This window comes from Stenella coeruleoalba (assembly GCF_951394435.1).
Source record: "Stenella coeruleoalba genome assembly, chromosome: 15".
In the NCBI taxonomy this organism is placed as follows: domain Eukaryota; kingdom Metazoa; phylum Chordata; class Mammalia; order Artiodactyla; family Delphinidae; genus Stenella; species Stenella coeruleoalba.
This window is the reverse complement of record NC_137161.1, coordinates 24,010,294-24,032,620: the sequence shown is the minus strand read 5'-3', so window position 1 is coordinate 24,032,620 and position 22,327 is coordinate 24,010,294. Positions and strand designations below refer to the sequence as shown.

General features: G+C 40.6%; 1 protein-coding gene across 8 annotated transcripts in view; it reads right to left on the bottom strand.

Annotated features, from left to right (window-relative positions):
- Positions 1-22,327, bottom strand: part of GSS (glutathione synthetase) — a 37,642-nt gene that overhangs the window by 14,782 nt on the left and 533 nt on the right. For 5 of the 8 annotated variants that reach the window (XM_079946507.1, XM_079946502.1, XM_079946508.1 and 2 more), the window contains exons 2-7: positions 19,938-20,072; positions 19,081-19,158; positions 3,790-3,935; positions 1,416-1,491; positions 976-1,115; positions 159-275 (exon numbers count right to left, since the gene is read on the bottom strand). In XM_079946507.1, the coding sequence (XP_079802633.1) occupies positions 159-275; positions 976-1,115; positions 1,416-1,491; positions 3,790-3,935; positions 19,081-19,158; positions 19,938-20,066 (686 nt within the window). In that variant the 5' untranslated portion in view covers positions 20,067-20,072. Of the gene's footprint in view, positions 1-158; positions 276-975; positions 1,116-1,415; positions 1,492-3,789; positions 3,936-19,080; positions 19,159-19,937; positions 20,073-21,987; positions 22,000-22,327 lie in introns of those variants that run through there. The other 3 variants (XM_079946505.1, XM_079946509.1, XM_079946504.1) reach the window with 2 other exon arrangements.

The following is a 22,327-nucleotide window of genomic DNA, read 5'->3' as shown; positions in this document are numbered from 1 at the left end:
AAAACTCCATTAAAATAATTTTGGTACTTCAAAGTGTAAGCTTCTATTTCAAGAAAAATTCCCTCACGATTTCCTAATGATGTCAGGCAAAGAAGTTGCTGCATCCATGAATGCTGAATCTAAAGCAGGATTCTGCTGACACTTTCTCTTCCCCTTACTTGGCTGAGCCGTAGAGTTCCCAGGCTTTGGCAATCCCCATGGCCAATCCCTTGCTGGGATTATTGGAGAGGATCTTGGCAGCTTCTTTGGTCTTACCCAGGACATTGAGAACATGTCTGTTGAAAGAGAGATGCCTACTTAGTAACTGGATGGACCTGGAAGACCCTTCTGCCTGTGACTCATAGACAATTATAGGAACATCACTTTGAGAGTCAGCTGAGCACTAAAAAGCATCCTACCATCATGCTCTTGTAGGATCCACCTCAGGCTGGAATGTGTTGGGCTGCCCTAAGCCTGGCCCCTGGTGTACATGCCCAGAGGAGCCCTGAGACCCTGTGTTTCCACTCCACACAAGCCTCCCAATGAACTGAAACCCCTTTACCTGAGCCCCAGGTACTGTCTGGAATCCAGCTACAGACCATCTGGAATCACAGCAACCTGGAGCATCACTACTGACTAGAAGTGGTTGTTGCTAGGGTCCAGCGCTCAGAAGGGAAGCCCCTGTTCCCTCTCTGCCTTGGATTCTGACCTCCTTTCAGGCTTCTTTCTTACCTCAGGACCCTCACAGATACTGTTCCTTCTGCCTGGAATACTAACTTGTACAATGAAGGGGCAGGACCAGATGAACCCTGAGGTTCCTTCTTTTTCTGACACACCAAGACTTAATTACAAGTGGAAACTGCTACGAGGTGGAAACACATGACCCAAGGCCCAGGAAGGCACAGTCAGCATTGGAGATCCCTGCCCCCACCTATGATTGTAGGCTCATCAGGCTGACACCTCACTAGTGTGCCCAGGATTGCCCAAGGGACCCACCGATGCACAGCAGGCGTCCGGGAGGCTAGGCCCCCAAAGCTGGCAGAGATGGTGTTGATTTCAATCTGTTTCAGGGCTGCAGAGCCATCTGCGTTGCGCTGGAACATGTAGTCTGAGCGATTCAGGCCCAGGAACACCGTCTGTGGGGAAAACTGAAGGCTGAGGACATTTGCCCAGGGGCTGACTCTGAGGGCCTAGCCACAGAGCAGACAGGTACCATGAACTCTATGCAAAGGTGCCAGCTAACACTCCCAAACCCAGTGGAATCATTCTTTGGGACATTCCAGGATTGGACACTAATGTATAAACCCAGTGGGGACCAATGAGAGGCAGATTCCCATGAGCTCAGGGACTAGGCCAAATTCTTCTGGTTAAAAAAAAAAAAGAGAACGAGATGGGAGGGGCAGGTCCCAGACTGGGGTGAAGTGGGGAATGGTTACCTGGGCAATGCCCTCTTTCAGGACTTGCTTGTGGATGTCAAAGAGATGAGCAGTAAAGTTGTCCCTTTTGATGGTGCTGAAAGAGGAAAGAGAGTATTTTCTAGGCTACATCAAACATTAAAGGTCAAGGATTTCCATTGTCTCCTGAATCCTCTCTGGGTCTACTGGCTCAAAATTGAACATCCACACCAACCCTGTAGAGAACAGTGGTTTAGAACCCAGCTTTAGAGCCAGATGGCTTGGGTTCAAATCCCAGCTCTACCACTCACTATTGGGCAACCTCAATCATATCTCCTCTATGCTTCAGTTTGCTCATCTGTAAAATGAAGAGGAATATAATTATATTTATAACAGAGAGTTGTAGTGAAGAGTAAATGAGATATTACATGTACAGAATTGAACATAGTGTGTGCTCCCAAGAAGAATTCAAAACTGGCATACGATATGACCATTGTGTAGTTGGTAAGCTTTCTAGTTGACCTAACATTAACTCTCCGTAGCTTCCCCTATGTTCTGGGACCTCCCAGGACAAGTCTTTTCCACCTCTTCCATGGCAGCACTCAGAGATTAGAAGACAGCAGTTATGCCCTGTGCCCCAAAAGGTTTTTCTGACTCAAGCTAAATATCCTAATTTTTTTCTTCAACCAGTCCTTATATGATGTGATTTCCTCAAGGAAGCCTTCCCTACCTGGGTCAGATCCCCCTGGTGTGCACTCTCATAGCACTGTGGACCTCTCCTCTATAGCACTGATTGCAGTTGTAATTTTCCATTTTATTTGTGTGATGACTAGTATTGTCTCTCCTATTTGACTATAAACCACATGAGGATGGGGACCATGTCTCTGCTAGCTCATCATCATGGCCCAGTGTGCTACTGTGACATGTGGCATGAGGTAGGACCCAGCCAGTATGGTTTTCTGGAGCCTTAGGAAGAAACACCCACAGGTAACTAACTTGTTGCCTCTCAAGATTCAGGGTGGTCTCTGCATGCCTGCTCAAGCCTAACTCTCAGGCTCACCTTGTTACAGGGACCCCACTGAGCCCATGTAGCTCAGGCCTGCCCTGAAGTTCCTCTCTCCCCAGTCAGCTCTCATGGGGTTCCGCAGCCCTTGGTGAAGAGGAGAGTCCCTAAGCTGGGACTCTCCTAGGCTGCTATTCTAGCTCATGTGACCCTGGGCCTTTTCACCCTTACAAGCTAGGGTTTGTGTGTATTTCAGAGGAGAAGGTAATAGGGAAGACAGGGGTTGCAGAGATGGGCTGCAGGGAAGGTCTTACACATAACTGCAGCTTTAGGATAAAGGTCGTAAATCAGGCTGCTCATCTTTCCCACAATCTAGAATCACAGGTACAAAAGCTGGGCCCATCCCGAGAAAGATCTGAAGAAAAGGTGGTGGAAAGGTTTGTACATTCAGGACTCAGTGGGTTTTTAGCTCCAAGTCAAGGTTTCCAAACTTCTTACCATTATGAACCCTTCTTGTTTTCACCCTCACACCAATGTGCACATTTTTAAAAGATTTTGTGGGGACTTCACTGGTGGGCCAGCGGTTGAGATTCCGAGCTCCCAATGCAGGGGGCCCGGGTTTGATCTCTGGTTGGGGAACTGGATCCCGCATGCCGCAACGAAGACCCAGTGCAGCCAAATAAATAAATTTTTTTTTAAAAAAAGATTTTGAAAAATTAATGAGACATGCAATCTCACACACACACACACACACACACACACACACACACATATATTTAATTCTAACTTAATTCTAAAATAAAGAAATTTCCCTTGCCCCAGGGCCTCAAGGGGAAAAAAGATCAAGGGAGAAGAGACAGAGAGGGGGGATAGAGTGAGTCATTTCAGGGGTTCTGTATCCTCGTGAACTGGGTGTGGCCCAGTCTGCACCCTGTCCCACCCAGAGATAAGAGGCCTGAAGTGACAAGAAAGGGTCACTGCTTAAGAGAAGTAGGAAATCTGACTTTAAACCCATAACCCCTCCTGCCCTCTGTTTTCTCTCAAACTAGGTTGACTCTCCCTAATTACAAATGTAAATTTCAGTCTTCAAAGCAGTGGGGTCAAGGGTCAGAGAATCACAGAATGTCAGTGTTGGAAGGGACCTTAGATTTAGGCCAACCTCCCATTTTACAGATGAAGAAATTGAGGCCCAGAGAAAGAAAGGAACTTGCTTGAGGCCATATAAATAAGTGGTAGAGCCAGGGTTAGAAGCCAGGTCTCCTAACTTCTATTCTACAAATGTTTGTTTCTCCTGGGGAGTACCTGTCCCCCACCCCACCAAGTCACCTGCCTGAGTAATAGCTCATGACTCCCCAGTCTTCCAATCTCTTGGTTCTAGCACCTCACAGCCCCCGAAGCCCCACTGCCCTGTACCTGGAGAGAGTTTGCTCCAGAAAGGCAGCGTTCTGGCTGACAGCATCCACCAGCAGGTTGAAGTCCATTTGTACAGCATAGGCCTGCTCCAGCAAGGCACTCGGGACCAGTGAGGGGAAGAGTGTGAATGGGGCGTAGCTCACCACCTGATTGAGGAAAGAGTGCGCACGGGTAGAACACCTGTGAATGGGTTGTCTTCCTGCAAACATAACCCCATGGAAAGGGTGCCCTACATTTATTGAGGACACACAAACTACAGAATAGTGGTTACCTCTGGGAAGGGAGGGAGGAGAACAGGACGAGGAATGGGTATAAAGAGAACTTGCAGACTTTGTTTTTGGCCATTTTGCTTCTGATCATTTTTTTTCTTTTTAATGTAAAGAGATAAAATATTACAAAGTCTAGAAGACAAATAAACCAAAAAATTATTGAGCACTGACTGTGTGCTCAGCACTGTTTTAAATACTTTACGTGGATTCATCATTTAACCCTATGAGAAAGATACTATTATTATCTGTACCTAATAAATAAATAAGGGAACTAAGTCTCAGAGAGGTTAAGTAACGTCTCCAAAATTATATAAAGCTAATAGGTGACACTGGGATTTGAACCATGAATGTTACTAAACAACAACCACCATACACACACACGCACATGCACACACACACACATACTCTAAGCCAGTTCATATCCAAGCCCAGTCCCCTTGCCTTCTGGTTGGGGGAGAGGGAGAGTCCTGCAGGTAGGGCTGCAGCAGAAGTGGACTCTGGTCTCCAGAGAAGGAGCCAGGAGTGGTTTCCCCCCAGCATTGGAGATGGTGACCCAGGTTGCCAGGCCTGGAGTTCAGCTGCATTCTGAGTTCTCTGAATGAGTTCTCTGAGTTCTCTGAGTTTTCTTTGGCAGAGCCAGGAAACCCAAATACCATCTAGAATACTATTTTTAGAAGGGGATAATGCATTCTGAGATTTCTAACAACAAATGAACTAGAACTTGGGTAACAGAAGGTAAGATGACTTTGTGACTTATATTATGACTTTGTGCTTATATTATGAAGCATTCCTGAGTCTAACCTCTGAGTTAATATGCTTGTCATTATAATAGTATGAGTTAAGGGTGTTAGAACTTGGCATTTATATATTTATTTTTTTAAAAATTATTAATTTGAATGGATAATACAAACACATGATATAAAGTCAAAAAAGACACAAGGATGCATAGTGAAAAGTACATCTCACTCCCACCCTAGCCCCAATGACCCAGTTCTCCTCCCCAGAGGCAAATGGTATACTAGTGTCTCACATATCCTTCTAGACTAATGTATACGTATACATACGTATTTTCTCTTTTTACACACACACAAGCATATAATACATACATTGTTCTGTCCTTAGCTTTATAAATATTTCAGAGACATTTCCGAATACATTCAAATAGAGCACTCACATTCTTTTTATTTTATTTTTTTAACATCTTTATTGGAGTATAATTGCTTTACAATGGTGTGTTAGTTTCTGCTTTATAACAACGTGAATCAGCTATACATATACATATATCCCCACATCTCCTCCTTCTTGCGTCTCCCTCCCACCCTCCCTGTCCCACCCCTCTACGTGGACACAAAGCACCAAGCTGATCTCCCTGTGATATGCGGCTGCTTCCCACTAGCTATCTATTTTACATTTGGTAGTGTATATATGTCCATGCCACTCTCTCACTTCGTCCCAGCTTACCCTTCCCACTCCCTGTGTCCTCAAATCCATTCTCTACGTCTGTGTCTTTATTCCCGTCCTGCCCCTAGGTTCTTCAGAACCTTTTTTTTTTTTTAGATTACATATATATGTGTTAGCATATGGTATTTGTTTTTCTCTTTTTGACTTACTTCACTCTGTATGACAGACTCTAGGTCCATCCACCTCACTACAAATAACTCAATTTCGTTTCTTTTTATGGCTCAGTAATATTCCATTGTATATATGTGCCACATCTTCTTTATCCATTCATCTGTTGATGGACACTTAGGTTGCTTTTTGAATTATGGTTTTCTCAGGGTATATGCCCAGTAGTGGGATTTCTGGGTCATATGGTAGCTCTATTTTTAGTTTTTTAAGGAACCTCCATACTGTTCTCCATAGTGGCTGTATCGATTTACATTCCCACCAACAGTGCAAGAGGGTTCCCTTTTCTCCACACCCTGTCCAGCATTTATTGTCTGTAGATTTTTTGATGATGAACATTCTGACAGGTACAAGGTGATACCTCATTGTAGTTTTGATTTGCATTTCTCTAACGGTTAGTGATGTTGAGCATCCTTTCATGTGTTTGTTGGCAATCTGTATATCTTCATTGGAGAAATGTCTATTTAGGTCTTCTGCCCATTTTTGGATTGGGTTGTTTGTTTTTTTGATATTGAGCTGCATGAGCTGCTTGTAAATCTTGGAGATTTATCCTTTGTCAGTTGCTTCATTTGCAAATATTTTCTCCCATTCTGAGGTTTGTCTTTTCATCTTATTTATGTTCTCCTTTGCAGTGCAAAAGCTTTTAATTTTCATTAGGTCCCATATGTTTATTTTTGTCTTTATTTCCATTTCTCTAGGAGGTGGGTCAAAAAGGATCTTGCTGTGATTTATGTCATAGAGTGTTCTGCCTATGTTTTCCTCTGAGAGTTTTATACTGTCTTGCCTTATATTTAGGTCTTCAATCCATTTTGAGTTTATTTTTATGTGTGGTGTTAGGAAGTGTTCTAATTTCATTCTTTTACATGTAGCTGTCCAGTTTTCCCAGCACCACTTATTGAAGAGGCTGTTTTTTCTCCACTGTATATTCATTTTGTATATTTTATCAAAAATACGGTGACCATATGTGTGTGGGTTTATCTCCGGCCTTTCTATCCTCTTCCATTGATCTATATTTCTGTTTTTGTGCCAGTACCATATTGTCTTGATTACTGTAGCTTTGTAGTAGTCTGAAGTCCGGGAGCCTGATTCCTCCAGCTCCATTTTTCTTTCTCAAAATTGCTTTGGTTATTCAGGGTCTTTTGTGTTTCCATACAAATTGTGAAATTTTTTGTTCTAGTTCTGTGAAAAATGCCATTGGTAGTTTGACAGGGATTGCACTGAATCAGTAGATTGCTTTAGGTAGTATAGTCATTTCCACAATGTTGACTCTTCCAATCCAAGAACATGGTATATCTCTCCATCTGTTTGTATCATCTTTAATTTCTTTCATCAGTGTCTTATAGTTTTCTGCATACAGGTCTTTTGTCTTCTTAGGTAGGTTTATTCCTAGGTATTTTATTCTTTGTGTTGCAATGGTAAATGGGAGTGTTTCCTTAATTTCTCTTTCAGATTTTTCATCATTAGTGTATAGGAATGCAAGAGATTTCTGTGCATTAATTTTGTATCCTCCTACTTTACCAAATTCATTGATTAGCTCTAGCAGTTTTCTGGTGGAGTCTTTAGGATTCTCTATGCATAGTAGCATGTCATCTGCAAACAGTGACATCTTTACATCCTCTTTTCTGATTTGGATTTCTTTTATTTCTTTTTCTTCTCTGACTGCTGTGGCTAGGACTTCCAAAACCATGTTGAATAATAGTGCTGAGAGTGGGCATCCTTCTGTTGTTCCCGATCTTAGAGGAAATGTTTTCAGTTTTCCACCATTGAGAATGATGTTTGCTGTGGGTTTGCCGTATATGGCCTCCATTATATTGAGGTAGGTTCCCTCTATGCCCACTTTCTGGAGAGTTTTTTTTACAATAAGTGGTGTTGAATTTTGCCAAAAGCTTTTTCTGTATCTGTTGAGATGATCATATGGTTTTTATTCTTCAATTCGTTAATATGGTGTATCACATTGATTGATTTGCATATATTGAAGAATCCTTGCATCCCTGGGATAAATCTCACTTGATCATGGTGTATGATCCTTTTAATGTATTTTTGGATTCTGTTTGCTAGTATTTTGTTGAGGATTTTTGCATCTATATTCATCAGAAATATTGGTCTGTAATTTTCTTTTTTTGTAGTATCTTTGTCTGGTTTTGGTATCAGGGTGATGGTGACATCGTAGAATGAGTTTGGGAGTGTTCCTCCCTCTGCTATATTTTGGAAGAGTTTGAGAAGGATAGGTGTTAGATCTTCTCTAAATGTTTGATAGAATTCGCCTGTGAAGCCATCCGGTCCTGGGCTTTTGTTGTTTGGAAGATTTTTAATCACTGTCTCAATTTCAGTGCTTGCAATTGGTCTGTTTATATTTTTCTATTTCTTCCTGGTTCAGTCTCAGAAGGTTGTGTTTTTCTAAGAATTTGTCCATTTCTTCGTGGTTGTCCATTTTATTGGCATATAGTTGCTTGTAGTAATCTCTCATGATCCTTTGTATTTCTGCAGTGTCAGTTGTTACTTCTCCTTTTTCATTTCTAATTCTATTGATTTGAGTCTTCTCCCTTTTTTTCTTGATGAGTCTGGCTAATGGCTTATCAATTTTGTTTATCTTCTCAAAGAACCAGCTTTTAGTTTTATTGACCTTTGCTATTGTTTTCTTTGTTTCTATTTCATTTATTTCTGATCTGATCTTTATGATTTCTTTCCTTCTGCTAACTTTGGGGGCTTTTTGTTCTTCTTTCTCTAATTGCTTTAGGTGTAAGGTTAGGTTGTTTACTTGAGATGTTTCTTATTCCTTGAGGTAGGATTGTATTGCTATAAACTTCCCTCTTAGAACTGCTTTTGCTTCATTCCATAGGTTTTGGGTCGTCATGCTTTCATTGTCATTCGTTTCTAGGTATTTTTTGATTTCTTCTTTGATTTCTTCAGTGATCTCTTGGTTATTTAGTAGTGTGTTGTTTAGCCTCCATGTTTTTGTATTTTTTACAGATTTTTTTCCTGTAATTGATATCTAGTCTCATAGTGCTGTGGTCGGAAAAGATACTTGATATGATTTCAATTTTCTTAAATTTACCAAGGCTTGATTTGTGACCCAAGATATGATCTATCCTGGAGGATTTCCCATGAGCACTTGAGAAGAAAGTGTATTCTGTTGTTTTTGGATGGAATGTCCTATAAATATCAATTAAGTCCATCTTGTTTAATGTATCACTTAAAGCTTGTGTTTCCTTATTTATTTTCATTTTGGATGATCTGTCCATTGGTGAAAGTGGGGTGTTAAAGTCCCCTACTATGATTGTGGTACTGTTGATTTCCCCTTTTATGGCTGTTAGCATTTGCCTTATGTATTGAGGTGCTCCTATGTTGGGTGCATAAATATTTATAATTGTTATGTCTTCTTCTTGGATTGACCCCTTGATCATTATGTAGTGTCCTTCTTTGTCTCTTGTAATCATCTTTATTTTAAAGTCTATTTTGTCTGATATGAGAATCACTACTGCAGCTTTCTTTTGATTTCCATTTGCATGGAATATCTCTTTCTATCCCCTCACTTTCAGTCTGTATGTGTCCCTAGGTCTGAAGTGGGTCTCTTGTAGACAGTATATATATGGGTCTTGTTTTTGTATCCATTCAGCCAGTCTGTGTCTTTTGGTTGGAGCATTTAATCCATTTACATGTAAGGTAATTATTGATATGTATGTTCCCATTACCATTTTCTTAATTGTTTTGGGTTTGTTATTGTAGGTCTTTTCCTTCTCTTGTGTTTCCTAGAGAAGTTCCTTTAGCATTTGTTGTAAAGCTGGTTTGGTGGTGCTGAATTTTCTTAGCTTTTGCTTGTCTGTAAAGTTTTAATTTCTTCACTGAATCTGAATGAGATCCTTGCTGGGTAGAGTAATCTTAGTTGTAGGTTTTTCTCTTTCATCACTTTAAATATGTCCTGCCACTCCCTCTGGTTTGCAGAGTTTCTGCTGAAAGATCAGCTGTTAACCTTATGGAGATTCCCTTGTATGTTATTTGTTGTTTTTCCCTTGCTGCTTTTAATATTTTTTCTTTGTATTTAATTTTTGATAGTTTCATTAATATGTTTCTTGGCATGTTTCTCCTTGGATTTATCCTGTATGGGACTCTCTGGGCTTCCCAGACTTGATTGACTATTTCCTTTCCCACATTAGGGAAGTTTTCAACTATAATCTGTTCAAATATTTTATCAGTCCCTTTCTTTTTCTCTTCCTCTTCTGTGACCCCTATAATTTGAATGTTAGTGTGTTTAATGTTGTCCCAGAGGTCTCTGAGACTGTCCTCAATTCTTTCCATTCTTTTTTCTTTATTCTGCTCTGTCGTAGTTATTTCCACTATTTTTTTAAAAAATAAATTTATTTATTTATTTATTTTTGGCTGCGTTGGGGCTTCATTGCTTCGCGCAGGCTCTCTCCAGTTGTGGCGAGCAGGGGCTACTCTCTTTTGTGGTGCACGGGCTCAGTAGTAGTGGCGCATGGGCCCAGCTGCTCCACAGCATGTGGGATCCTCCCAGACCAGGGCTTGAACCCGTGTCCCCCACATTGGCAGGTGGATTCCCAACCACTGCACCACCAGGGAAGTCCCTTTCCACTATTTTATCTTCCAGGTCACTTATCCATTCTTCTGCCTCAGTTATTCTGGTATTGACTCCTTCTAGAGAATTTTTAATTTCATTTATTGTGTTGTTCATCATTGTTTGTTTGCTCTTTAGTTCTTCTAGGTCCTTGTTAAACGTTTCTTGTATTTTCTCCATTCTATTTCCAAGATTTTGGATCATCTTTACTATCATTACTCTGGATTCTTTTTCAGGTAGACTGCCTATTTCCTCTTCATTTGTTTGGTCTGGTGGGTTTTTATATTGCTCCTTCATCTTCTGTGTGTTTCTCTGTCTTCTCATTTTGCTTAATTTACTGTGTTTGGGGTCTCCTTTTCGCAGGCTGCAGGTTCATACTTCCCGTTGTTTTTGGTGTCTGCTCCCAGTGGCTAAGGTTGGTTCAATGGGTTGTGTAGGCTTCCTGGTGGAGGGGACTGGTGCCTGTGTTCTGGTGGACGAGGCTTGATCTTGTCTTTCTGATGGTCAGGACCACGTCCGGTGGTGTGTTTTGGGGTGTCTGTGACCTTACTATGATTTTAGGCAGCCTCTCTGTTAATGGGTGGGGTTGTGTTCCTGTCTTGCTAGTTGTTTGGCATAGGGTGTCCAGCACTGTAGCTTGTTGTTCATTGAGTGGAGCTGGGTCTTAGCATTGAGATGGAGAACTCTGGGAGAGCCTTCGCCGTTTGATATTACATGGAGCCAGGAGGTCTCTGGTGGACCAATGTCCTGAACTCGGCTCTCCCATCTCAGAGGCACAGGCCTGACACCTGGTCGGCACACCAAGACCCTGTCAGCCACATGGCTCAGAAGAAAATGGAGAAAAAAGATAGAGAAAATAAAATAAAATAAAATGAAATAAAGTTATTAAAATAAAAAAATATATTAAAAATTTAAAAAATTTCAAAAAAAGAAAAAAAAGGAAGAAGAGAGCAACTAAATCAAAAAACAAATCCACCAATGATAACAAGCGCTAAAAACTACACTAAGAAAAAAAAATGAAAAACAAAAACGGACAGACAGAACCCTAGGACAAATGGTAAAAGCAAAGCTATACAGACAAAATCACACAAAGAAGCATACACACTCACAAAAAGAGAAAAAGGAAAAAAATATGTATATCTTTTGGGAAGTCTGAGGTCTTCTGCCACTGTTCAGTAGGTGTTTTGTGGGAGTTGTTCCACATGTAGATGTATTTCTGATGTATTTGTGGGGAGGGAGGTGATCTGCACGTTTTACTCCTCCACCATATTGAAGGTCTCTCTCATTCTTTTTAATGGTGGTATAGTATTCCATTCTTTGTATATAACATAATTTATTGAATCTAGCTTTCTATTATGAACATCAAGGTGGTTTCCTTTGTTTCCTCCATTACAACTTGATGTTTCCATGAACATCCTAGAATATACATTCTAGGTATTTTGTGTGTGAGAAGGTTCATAAATTTCTAAAAGTAGAAATGTCAGGTAATTAATGTAAGTCCAATTAAAATTTTCAAAATAATTCCTAAATTGCCATCCTCAGCATCAATTTAAGACAAAATTAAGGAAGGGTGTTTGTGAGAGTAAGGTTTTTTTTAGCTTGAAGCCTTTAGGAGTTAGAGTAGGAAATACTGCACATACGTAAGGGGTGACTTAATACACTGAATGCATGTGTGAAAACTGCAGGGGTATTTCCTTGGTTTTAAAGCTCAGAACTCTGACTCCTCCAACAAATCTCATGTGGCATGAAAAACTCCCAGAGAGTTTTTCTGTTAAGACTTCTTCTGCCTCTGTCCACGTGACTCATTATGCCCACTTGGATTTGGGATCAATAGTATAGCGCTGTTTTCTGCTGTCCATAGGCTAAAGGCTGAAACACAGTCTTTTCACTTTCAATAGACACACAGACATAGAGTCATATTCTTCTATTATAAGAAAAACTATAGCACATGCATGGCAATAAACACTCATCTTCACAGCCAGGAAAACAATACAACAGAGAGTGACAGAAGTAAGAACCCCACCTTATCTAAAGGGGGCAGTCATAACTCCACTCTAGCCAATTGCTGCCATGAAGGAAAGTGAGCCAGGATTGCCAAATGACCTGATTTTTCAAGGTAAGCTGGGTATTTAGAGTTTTTTTTTTTAATTTCATGATTTTAAAAAATGTTGAATAAACAAAATAAGAAATGAAAGAGGAGAAATAACAACTGATACCACAGAGATATAAAAAATCATAAGAGAATACTATGAACAGTCATATGCCAACAAATTGGACAACATAGAAGAAACAGACAAATTTCTTGAAATATACAGCCTGCCAAGACTGAATCAAGAAGAAACAACTTGAACAGAGCAACCACTAGAAGTGAAATTGAATTTGTAATAAAAATACTCCAAGCAAACAGAAGTCCAGGACTGGATGGCTTCACAGGGAACTTCCACCAAACATACAAAGAAGAACAAATACCTATCTTTCTCAAACTATTCCAAAAAATTGAAGAGACTGGAGGACTCCCAAATTCATTCTACAAGGTCACCATTACACTGATACCAAAACCAGACAAAGACACTACAAATAAAGAAAATTACAGGCCAATATCTTTGATGAATATAGATGCAAAAATTCTCAACAAAATATTATCAAACTGGATCCAACAATACATAAAAAGGATCATACCCCATGATCAAGCTGGATTTATTCCAGGGTCACAAGGATGGTTCTACATTCACAGATCAATCAATGTGATACACTACATTAACAAAAGGAAGGATAAAAATCACATGACCATCTCAATAGACACAAAAAACACATTTCACAAAATTTAACATCCATCCATGATAAAAACTCATCAAAGTGGGTATACAGGGAACACACCTCAACATAATAAAGGCCATTTATGACAGACCTACAGCCAACGTAATACTCAACAATGAAAAGCTGAAACCCTTCTTGCTAAATTCAGGAACAAGTATGCCCACTCTCACTGTTTCTATTTAACCTAGTATTGGAAGTCCTACCCACAGCAATCAGACAAGAAAAAGAAATAAAAGGTATCCAAATTGGAAGTGAAGAGGTAAAACTATCACTATTTGCAGATGACATGATACGTTATATGGAGAACCCTAAAGTCTCCACCCCAAAACTATTAGAACTAATAAATGAATTCAGCAAGATAGCAGGATACAAGATTAATATACAGAAATCTGTTGCATTTCTACATAATAATAATGAAATATCAGAAAGAGAAAGTAAAAAATAATCCTGTTTAAAATCTCAAACTATCAAACTCTTAGAGGAAAACATAGGCAGAACACTCTATGACATAAATCACAGCAAGATCCTTTTTGACCCACCTCCTAGAGAAATGGAAATAAAAACAAAAGTAAACAAATGGGACCTAATGAAACTTAAAAGCTTTTGCGCAGCAAAGGAAACCATAAAGAAGACCAAAAGACAACCCTCAGAATGGGAGAAAATATTTGCAAATGAAGCAACTGACAAAGGATTAATCTCCAAAATTTATAAGCAGCTCATGCAGCTTAATAACAAAAGAACAAACAACCCAATCCAAAAATGGGCAGAAGACCTAAATAGACATTTCTCCAAAGAAGATATACAGAGTGCCAACAAACACATGAAAGAATGCTCAACATCACTAATCATTAGAGAAATGCAAATCAAAACTACAATGAGATATCATCTCACACCAGTCAGAATGGCCATCATCAAAAAATCTAGAAACAATAAATGCTGGACAGGCTGTGGAGAAAAGGGAACCCTCTTACACTGTTGGTGGGAATGTAAATTGATACAGCCACTGTGGAGAACAGTATGGAGGTTCCTTAAAAAGCTACAAATAGAACTACCATATGACCCAGCAATCCCACTACTGGGCATATACCCTGAGAAAACCATAATTCAAAAAGAGTCATGTACCAAAATGTTCATTGCAGCTCTATTTACAATAGCCCAGAGATGGAAACAACCTAAGTGTCCATCATCGGATGAATGGATAAAGAAGATGTGGCACATATATACAATGGAATATTACTCAGCCATAAAAAGAGACGAAATTGAGCTATTTGTAATGAGGTGGATAGACCTAGAGTCTGTCATACAGAGTGAAGTAAGTCAGAAAGAGAGAGACAAATACCGTATGCTAACACATATATATGGAATTTAAGAAAAAAAAAATGTCATGAAAAACCTAGGGGTGAAACAGGAATAAAGACACAGACTTACTAGAGAATGGACTTGAGGCTATGGGGAGGGGGAAGGGTAAACGGTGACAAAGCAATAAAGAGGCATGGACATGTATACACTACCAAACGTAAGGTAGATAGCTAGTGGGAAGCAGCCGCATAGCACAGGGAGATCAGCTCAGTGCTGTGTGACCGCCTGGAGGGGTGGGATAGGGAGGGTGGGAGGGAGGGTCACGCAAGCGGGAAGAGATATGGGAACATATGTATATATATAACTGATTCATTTTGTTGTGAAGCTGAAACTAACATACCATTGTAAAGCAATTATGCTCCAATAAAGATGTTTAAAAAAAAAAATAAAAAAATAAAAACAGCAGAAAGAGAAAAAAAAAAAAAATAAAATAAAATAAAATCTCAAAAAAATAAAATCCCTAGCAATAAATTTAACCAAAAAGGTAAAAGACTTATACTCTAAAAACTATAAAAACATTGATGGAGGGAACTGAAGATGATTCAAAGAAATGGAAAGATAGCCCATCCTCTTAGATTGGAAGAATTAATATTGTTAAAATGGCCATACTACCCAAAGCAACCTACACACTTAATGCAATCCCTATCCAAACACCCATGACATTTTTCACAGAACTAGAACAAATAATCCTAAAATTTATATGGAACCATAAAAGACCCTGAATTGCAAAGCAATCCTGAGAAAAAAGAACAAAGCTGGAGGTATAACCCTCTCAGACTTCAGACTATACTACAAAGCTAGAGTAATCAGAACAGCGTGGTATTGTTACAAAAACAGACACATAGATCAATGGAACAGAATACAGAGCCAGAAATAAACCCATGCACCTATGGTCAATTAATCTACCACAAAGGAAGCAGGAATATGCAATGAAGAAAAAACGGTCTCTTCAATAAGTGGTGCTGGGAAAACTGGACAGCCAAATGTAAAACAATGAGATTAGAACATTCCCTCATACCATATTCAAAAATAAACTCAAAATGGTTTAAAAACCTAAATGTAAGACCTGAAACCATAAAATTCCTAGAAGAGAACACAGGTGGAACACTCTTTGATGTAACACAAAATGAAAAGACAACCTACGGAATGGTAGAAGATATTTGCAAATGATGCGACTAACATGGGGTTAATATCCAAAATATACAAACAGCTCATATAACTCAATATCAAAAAAACAAACAACCCAATCAAAAAATGGGCAGAAAACCTGAATAGACATTTCTTCAAAGAAGACATACAGATGGCTAACAGGCACATGAAAAGATGCTCAAGATCACTAATTAGACAAGTGCAAATCAAAACTACAATGAGATATCACTTCACACCTGTCAGAATGGCTATCATCAAAAAGACTACAAATAACAAATGTTGGAGAGGATATGGAGAAAAGGGAACCCTCATACAGTGTTGGTGGGAATGTAAATTGTTTCAGCCAGTATAGAAAACAGTATGGAGGTTATTCAAATAACTGAAAACAGAACTACCATATGATCCAGCAATTCCATTCCTGGCTATATATCCGAAGAAAATGAAAACACTAATTCAGAAACATACACCTTAATGTTCACAGCAACACTATTTATAATAGCCAAGATATGGAAGTAACCTAAGTATCTATCAACAGATGAATGGATAAAGAAGACATGGTATATATATTCAATGGAATACTACTCAGCAATAAAACGGATGAAATTCTGCCATTTGCAACAAAGTGGAGATATTATGCTTAGTGAAATAAGTCAGTATGATATCAGCATACTGTATAATGTCACTTATTTATAGACTCTAAAAAATAATACAAATGAATGTATATGCAAAACAGATTCACAGATGTAGAAAACAAAGGGGTTTCTATATGTGGTTACCAAAGTGGGGAGGGACAAATTAGGGGTATGGGATTAACAGAAACAAACTACTATATATAAAATAGATAAGCAACAAGAATATACTGTATAGCAGAGGTAATTATACCCATTCCATTGTAATAACCTATAATGGAGTATAATCTGCAAAAATACTGAAACACTATGCTGTACACCTGAAACTAACACAATATTGTAAGTCAACTGTACTTCAATAAAAAAAAATGTTGGCTCTGACTTTTTAAAGACAATCTGGTGAAAAACCTGTTAATAATGCTTGCCTCTGGGGAGGGAAAACCATTACTGGAGGAAGGACTTATTCTACACTGAATACCCTTTTGAATTTTGTACCCTGGTCATGTATTTTAAAAAATAAATTAACTCTCTAAACACTGCAGAAGCCAACTATTTAATCTGCACGTGGCTGGTCTGTAGGCCTGATCTACAGGATAAAGTTCACACTCTTCTTTTGCCCAGTACCCAAAGCCTCTTGGCTGTCTGACTTTGGCCTGACTCTTTCCCACTATATCCACTTATGTCCCCTGCATTCAGCTGCATTCTCTTGAACATGTTTTGCCTTTTCCTTCTTTGGGGCCTCTGCTATGCTGTTCCTTTCTGTGATTTGTCTTTTAAGATATAGTTCAAATACTACTAATGAATTGATCCTTCTTCCAGGTGTCCTATACAGTATCCTAGGAGAGGCAGTAAAAAATGTAATTTCAGAGCATGGACTCAGGAGGCAAGCTCCTTGGATTTGAATTCTGGCTCTGCCAATTATACCACCATTTAAATGACCTCTGGGAAGTTACTTAACTTCTCTGGGCCTTGGTTTCCTCATCTCTGCTGTGGTGAGGATTAAATGAGTTAGAGATTCCAAAATGTTTAGAATAGTGCCTGGCGGGTAGTAAATACTCAGTCATAGAACTGACATTATTATTTTTTTAAAGACTTTTTTTGATGTGGACCTTTTTTTTTTTTTTCGGTACGTGGGCCTCTCACTGCTGTGGCCCCTCCCGCCGTGGAGCACAGGCTCCGGATGCGCAGGCTCAGCGGCCATGGCTCACGGGCCCAGCCGCTCCGCGGCATGTGGGATCCTCCTGGACCGGAACACGAACCCGTGTCCCCTGCATCGGCAGGCGGACTCTCAACCGCTGAGCCACCAGGGAAGCCCCTGATGTGGACCATTTTTAAAGTCTTTATTGAATTTGTTACAATATTGCTTCTGTTTTATGTTTTGTTTTTTTGGCCATGAGGCATATGGTATCTTAGCTCCCCGACCAGGGATCGAACCCGTACCCCCTACATTGGAAGGTGAAGTCTTAACCAGTGGACCACCATGGAAGTCTCCAGAACTGATATTATTTAATTTTGTCTTGTGGTACATTCTCCAACTAGACCATGAGCTCCAGAGGTCAGAGCCTCTGGCTGACTCACCTGTGTCTTCAGTGCCTAGAATGGCCGGGCATAGAACAGGCACCTGGTAAAGATTTGGAATGAAATCCCCCACACATACATACACATACACACATTTCCTGTCTTTTTTCTCTGGACTGGAAATCTCACTGAGGACTGTGCCTTTTCTAGGCTCCATTGACTTCCAGAAGGACCAGCTGTTGGACCTGCACACAATACCTACTGATTAACAGAAGAAATAAAATCTCGGAGTGGAAGGTACTTCATCATGGGTTCACACAAGAAGTTCACAAAATCTGAAGTTCACAAACCATGCAATTATATTCCCAAAGCCAGAGGCAGACTTTTTATAGTATCAGCCTACCTTAGGTGACAGCCATTCTCATTCACTTGGGCCTCAGTAAAGTTATTGAATTTGGACTCTCTATCAGGCCCTTAACTAGGTTCTGGGCACACAGAGACAAAAGAGTATGTGGCTTGGTAAAAAAAGTATGTGGCTTGGGACTTCCCTGGTGGCGCAGTGGTTAAGAATCCACCTGCCAATGCAGGGGACACGGGTTCGACCCCTGGTCCGGGAGGATCCCACATCCCACATGCTGCAGAGCAACTAAGCCCGTGCACTACAACTACCGGGCCTGTGCTCTAGAGCCCGCAAGCCACAACTACTGAGCCTGTGTATCACAACTACTGAAGCCCACGCGCCTAGAGCCCATGCTCCGCAACAAGAGAAGCCACCATAATGAGAAGCCCGCGTGCCACAACGAAGAGTAGCCCCCAGTCACAGCAACTAGAGAAAGCCTGCGTGCAGCAACGAAGACCCAAAGCAGCCATAAATAAATAAATCTAGAAATTGGTTTTAAAAAAAGTATGTGGCTTAGTTACTAATGTGGATAATCATAAGGTATATGTTAAGGCTAGAAGAGCTTGTCTAATATGCTTCTTTGTGTAAAAAATGGGGAAAAGGAATATATACGTATTTTCTTGTTATGAGTAAACTAACTAAAGAATAAACAAGAATACTAAAACACGGTTGCCTTCAGGGAGGGAGAACTGAGTGGCTAGGGAATGTGGAAGGGAGGGTTAAACTGTAAACTCTTATACCCTTTGAATTTTGAAGCTTGAAAATGTCTTACTTAGTCACCAAATTAAAAGTTTTTCTTTTTTAAAGGATGAGATTTTTTAAAGATGTGGTTTAGACTAAGCAGTTCTACTTTTATGTATCAACCCTAGAGAAACATACAGGTGCCCAAACAGGCATGTACGTGGACGTTCCCTGTAGGGCTATTTGTAGTCATAAAACGTTAGAAATTACCAGAATAGCCATCAGTAGAGGAAAGCTAAACTGTGATCCATTCACACTTGGAATCCTATGCATCAGAATGAAGCTGACCTTTATGGAGGGAGTTGGAAAGAGTTCAAGACAGATTGTTAAATGAAAAGAAAACAAAAATATATCACAGCATAATATATATCATCCAATTTGTCTTTTAAAAACTATATACAGTTGACCCTTGAACAACATGGGTTTGAACTGCACGAGTCCACTTATACGCAGATGTTTTTCAATCGTGGATACTACAGTACTACGCGATCTGAGGTTGGTTGAATCCGTGGAAGCTGAACCTCTGATACAGAGGAACCGCACATATGGAGGGCCGACTATAAGTTATATGCAGATTTTCAACTGCGCAGAAGGCTGGCACCCCTAACCACAGCACTGTTCAAGGGTCAACTATATTTCTTTATATACATATATATGTATGTAAATGCACAGAGAAAGACCTGGAAGGATATACCACAAACTTATTACAGGGAAGGCAGGGTGACTAGGGGCCCTTAAAAAATAACAGTTTACTGGGCAAGGTGCTTCACATGAATTACCTTCTAATTCTCTTACCAACTCCATGAGGTAGTCCCCATTATTATTCCTTTTTATATTTGAAGAAACTGTAGCTGAGAGAGGCTATGTAACTTGCCTAAGTCACACGTCAAGCCCCAGACTTAAATTTGATTACTCTAGCATGGTGCTGTTTAACTTTACATACTTCTAGAGATCAATTTTAGTTATTGAAAAAAAAGATAATCCAAAGGAGCTGCCTCCAGCCTGGCAGGGGCCTAGTAGGACCCAAGCAGCGTGGTCAGTGCTGTGAGGAGGGGTCAGGGGCTTACATCCGAGGAGCTGGGCTCTTGTGAGGTCCTCAGCAACACTCCCTCCGCCAGGGCCCGGTCCACAGCCTGCCTTGCTAGCTCCTCCAGCTGCTGTTCATCCTGCAAGAGGCTCCCCCAGCCGGTGGCCATCCCGACCTGCAACAGAAGGAGAGAGAAGGGCTGACAGATGGCCTGGGGCCCCACAACTGGCAGTGTGGTACGGGGGAGCGAACACTGGCTGGCAGTTCTTAACAATTTCCATGAGCACAAAATGGAAAGCTTGACAAAGCATTTCCACTGACACTCCTTCTTTTGAGTCCTAATCCAATGATGACCTTATTCTCACAGTAAGGAAGCGGAGGCTCAGAGAGATGAAATGACTTGCCCAAGGTAATGACTAGTAAAACCTGGACTTGAACTCGGGTCTCTGGACTCCCAGCCCAATGCTTTCCATTGGAGAAAGAGGCACTAATAACATATGTGATTGTGGCAAGTTCTTTCTCCTCCCAGAGCTGCAGGTTCTCTACCTGTGAAACAAGGGGTCTGGGGTAGACCATGGTTTCCAAACCGGCTGAATATTCTGGAGAGCTTGGAAAAGAATACAGATTCCTGGGCCCTACTAGAGATTCTGATTCAAGAGGTCTGAGGGGAGGGAAGGGCTGAAGCTCTGTATTTTTAATAAATTTTCCTGGGACGGGAACTGCTGCAATATATTATTAATTTCCCTTCTAGCTCCAACAACCCATGTCGGCAGGTTTCAAATAAATTATGTGGGAGTGGGGGAAAGGAGCTCTTTGTGGAATACTATTAAATGCAAATAAGGTGAACTCCTCCCTCATACTAACCAGAGGCAAACTCACTAGCAGGAAATGATTACATTCCTTGTATGGACATCTATCATCATAGAACCAAAAGACAGAAAATATTCTTGAGAAATCATATTAGCAGGATAGAAATAATTGAAACCCAAGTGCCCAATGTAATAGGAGGAGTCCAACTGGCTGCCAGAGACACACAGGGTGAACCAACTCACACTTTGACACTCACTGATTTTGCAGTAGGCCCCAGGGGTGTAAGAAAATCTGGATAAAAATCTGGAAACACCAGTCATTAGAACATGGCTGCCCAGCTCAGTGGTCCCAGGAAGAGAGCTGGAGAATGACAAGTAACCTCCATCACATTCAGCTCCATCCCCCACTCCCCATGACAGAACTGGTGCTAGACCAATAATGATAGTCTGTCGGCCTCAGCACAATGTTTTGAAAGAATGAGCATGTGATTTCAAGAGGGTCCTGACAACAACCCTGTCAGGTGAGACATAGATAAGGGCAGTCATAGTAGAGAACAAAGCTCTGAGGTCAGTCAGACCTGGGTTTGAATCCATAATAATTACTTCCTTTATAAATAAGGTCACCATGTGGATTAAATGAAAAAAAAAAAACCTGTGTGTAGTTCCTTAGCAGTGTTTGAAGCTCTATACATGGGAGCTTCTTTTTTGGCTGTACCTACTTTACAGGTAGAAGACTTGTCAGAGGTCAACCAGCAGCCTGGTGGCAGAGCCAAGACTAGAAGCTGTGACTCTGACATTAGAGCAATGGAACCCTCCATTGGCCCCCATCTCTTCACAACTCTGGGATTCTATTATCTCCACCTGCTGTTGGGTTTTTACTGATTGGCATCTAATGCCAGGACCCTGACTGAGGACGCAGAGAAAGATAAGACAAAAATAATTGCTATGAGAAGTGCTAATTGGGCCCTTTGTTTTTCTCATTCTACAGTCTCAATCCTTCTTGTGGCTTTATTTCTGTTTTGCTGATGACACTCGAATCTATAACTTCACTGCAGTGCTTTTCCTGACCTTCAACGGAGAATATCCAACTGCTTACTGAGCGTCTCCATAGAACCAGAATAGAATGTATTGCTGTCTCCCCATAAATCTGCTCCTACTCTTGATGAACCCGACCCAGGCACCCAAGCCTTGTACATACGTCTTTCCTACACCCCATTCTCCCCAAATCCTGTGGATTCTATCTCAGTATACAATACTCTAAATTCCTTAATTTCTCTCCACCTTCACCGTTAGGAGGCGTGGTTCCGACTACCACCATCTCTTCCCTAGGCACGAAACAGATTCGGAGTGATGTATCTTCAGGACACACCGGCTAGTCTCCCGCTTCCAGGCCTTGGCATTTGCTGTCGTCTCTCTTTGGGACAATCCCCACCGCTCACGACTTAGTTTCAGAAGCCGTCCCTGTTCCCCGCCCAGGGCTTTTTTCTACGACCCATTAATTTCCCCTGTATCATTGGGAATAGTGTGTCTTGATCACTTCTCTAGCTCCAGCGCCTACTACAGTATTCAATGAATGTTAAATGAAAGAATGATGAATTAATGACATACTGGAGCCAGATCA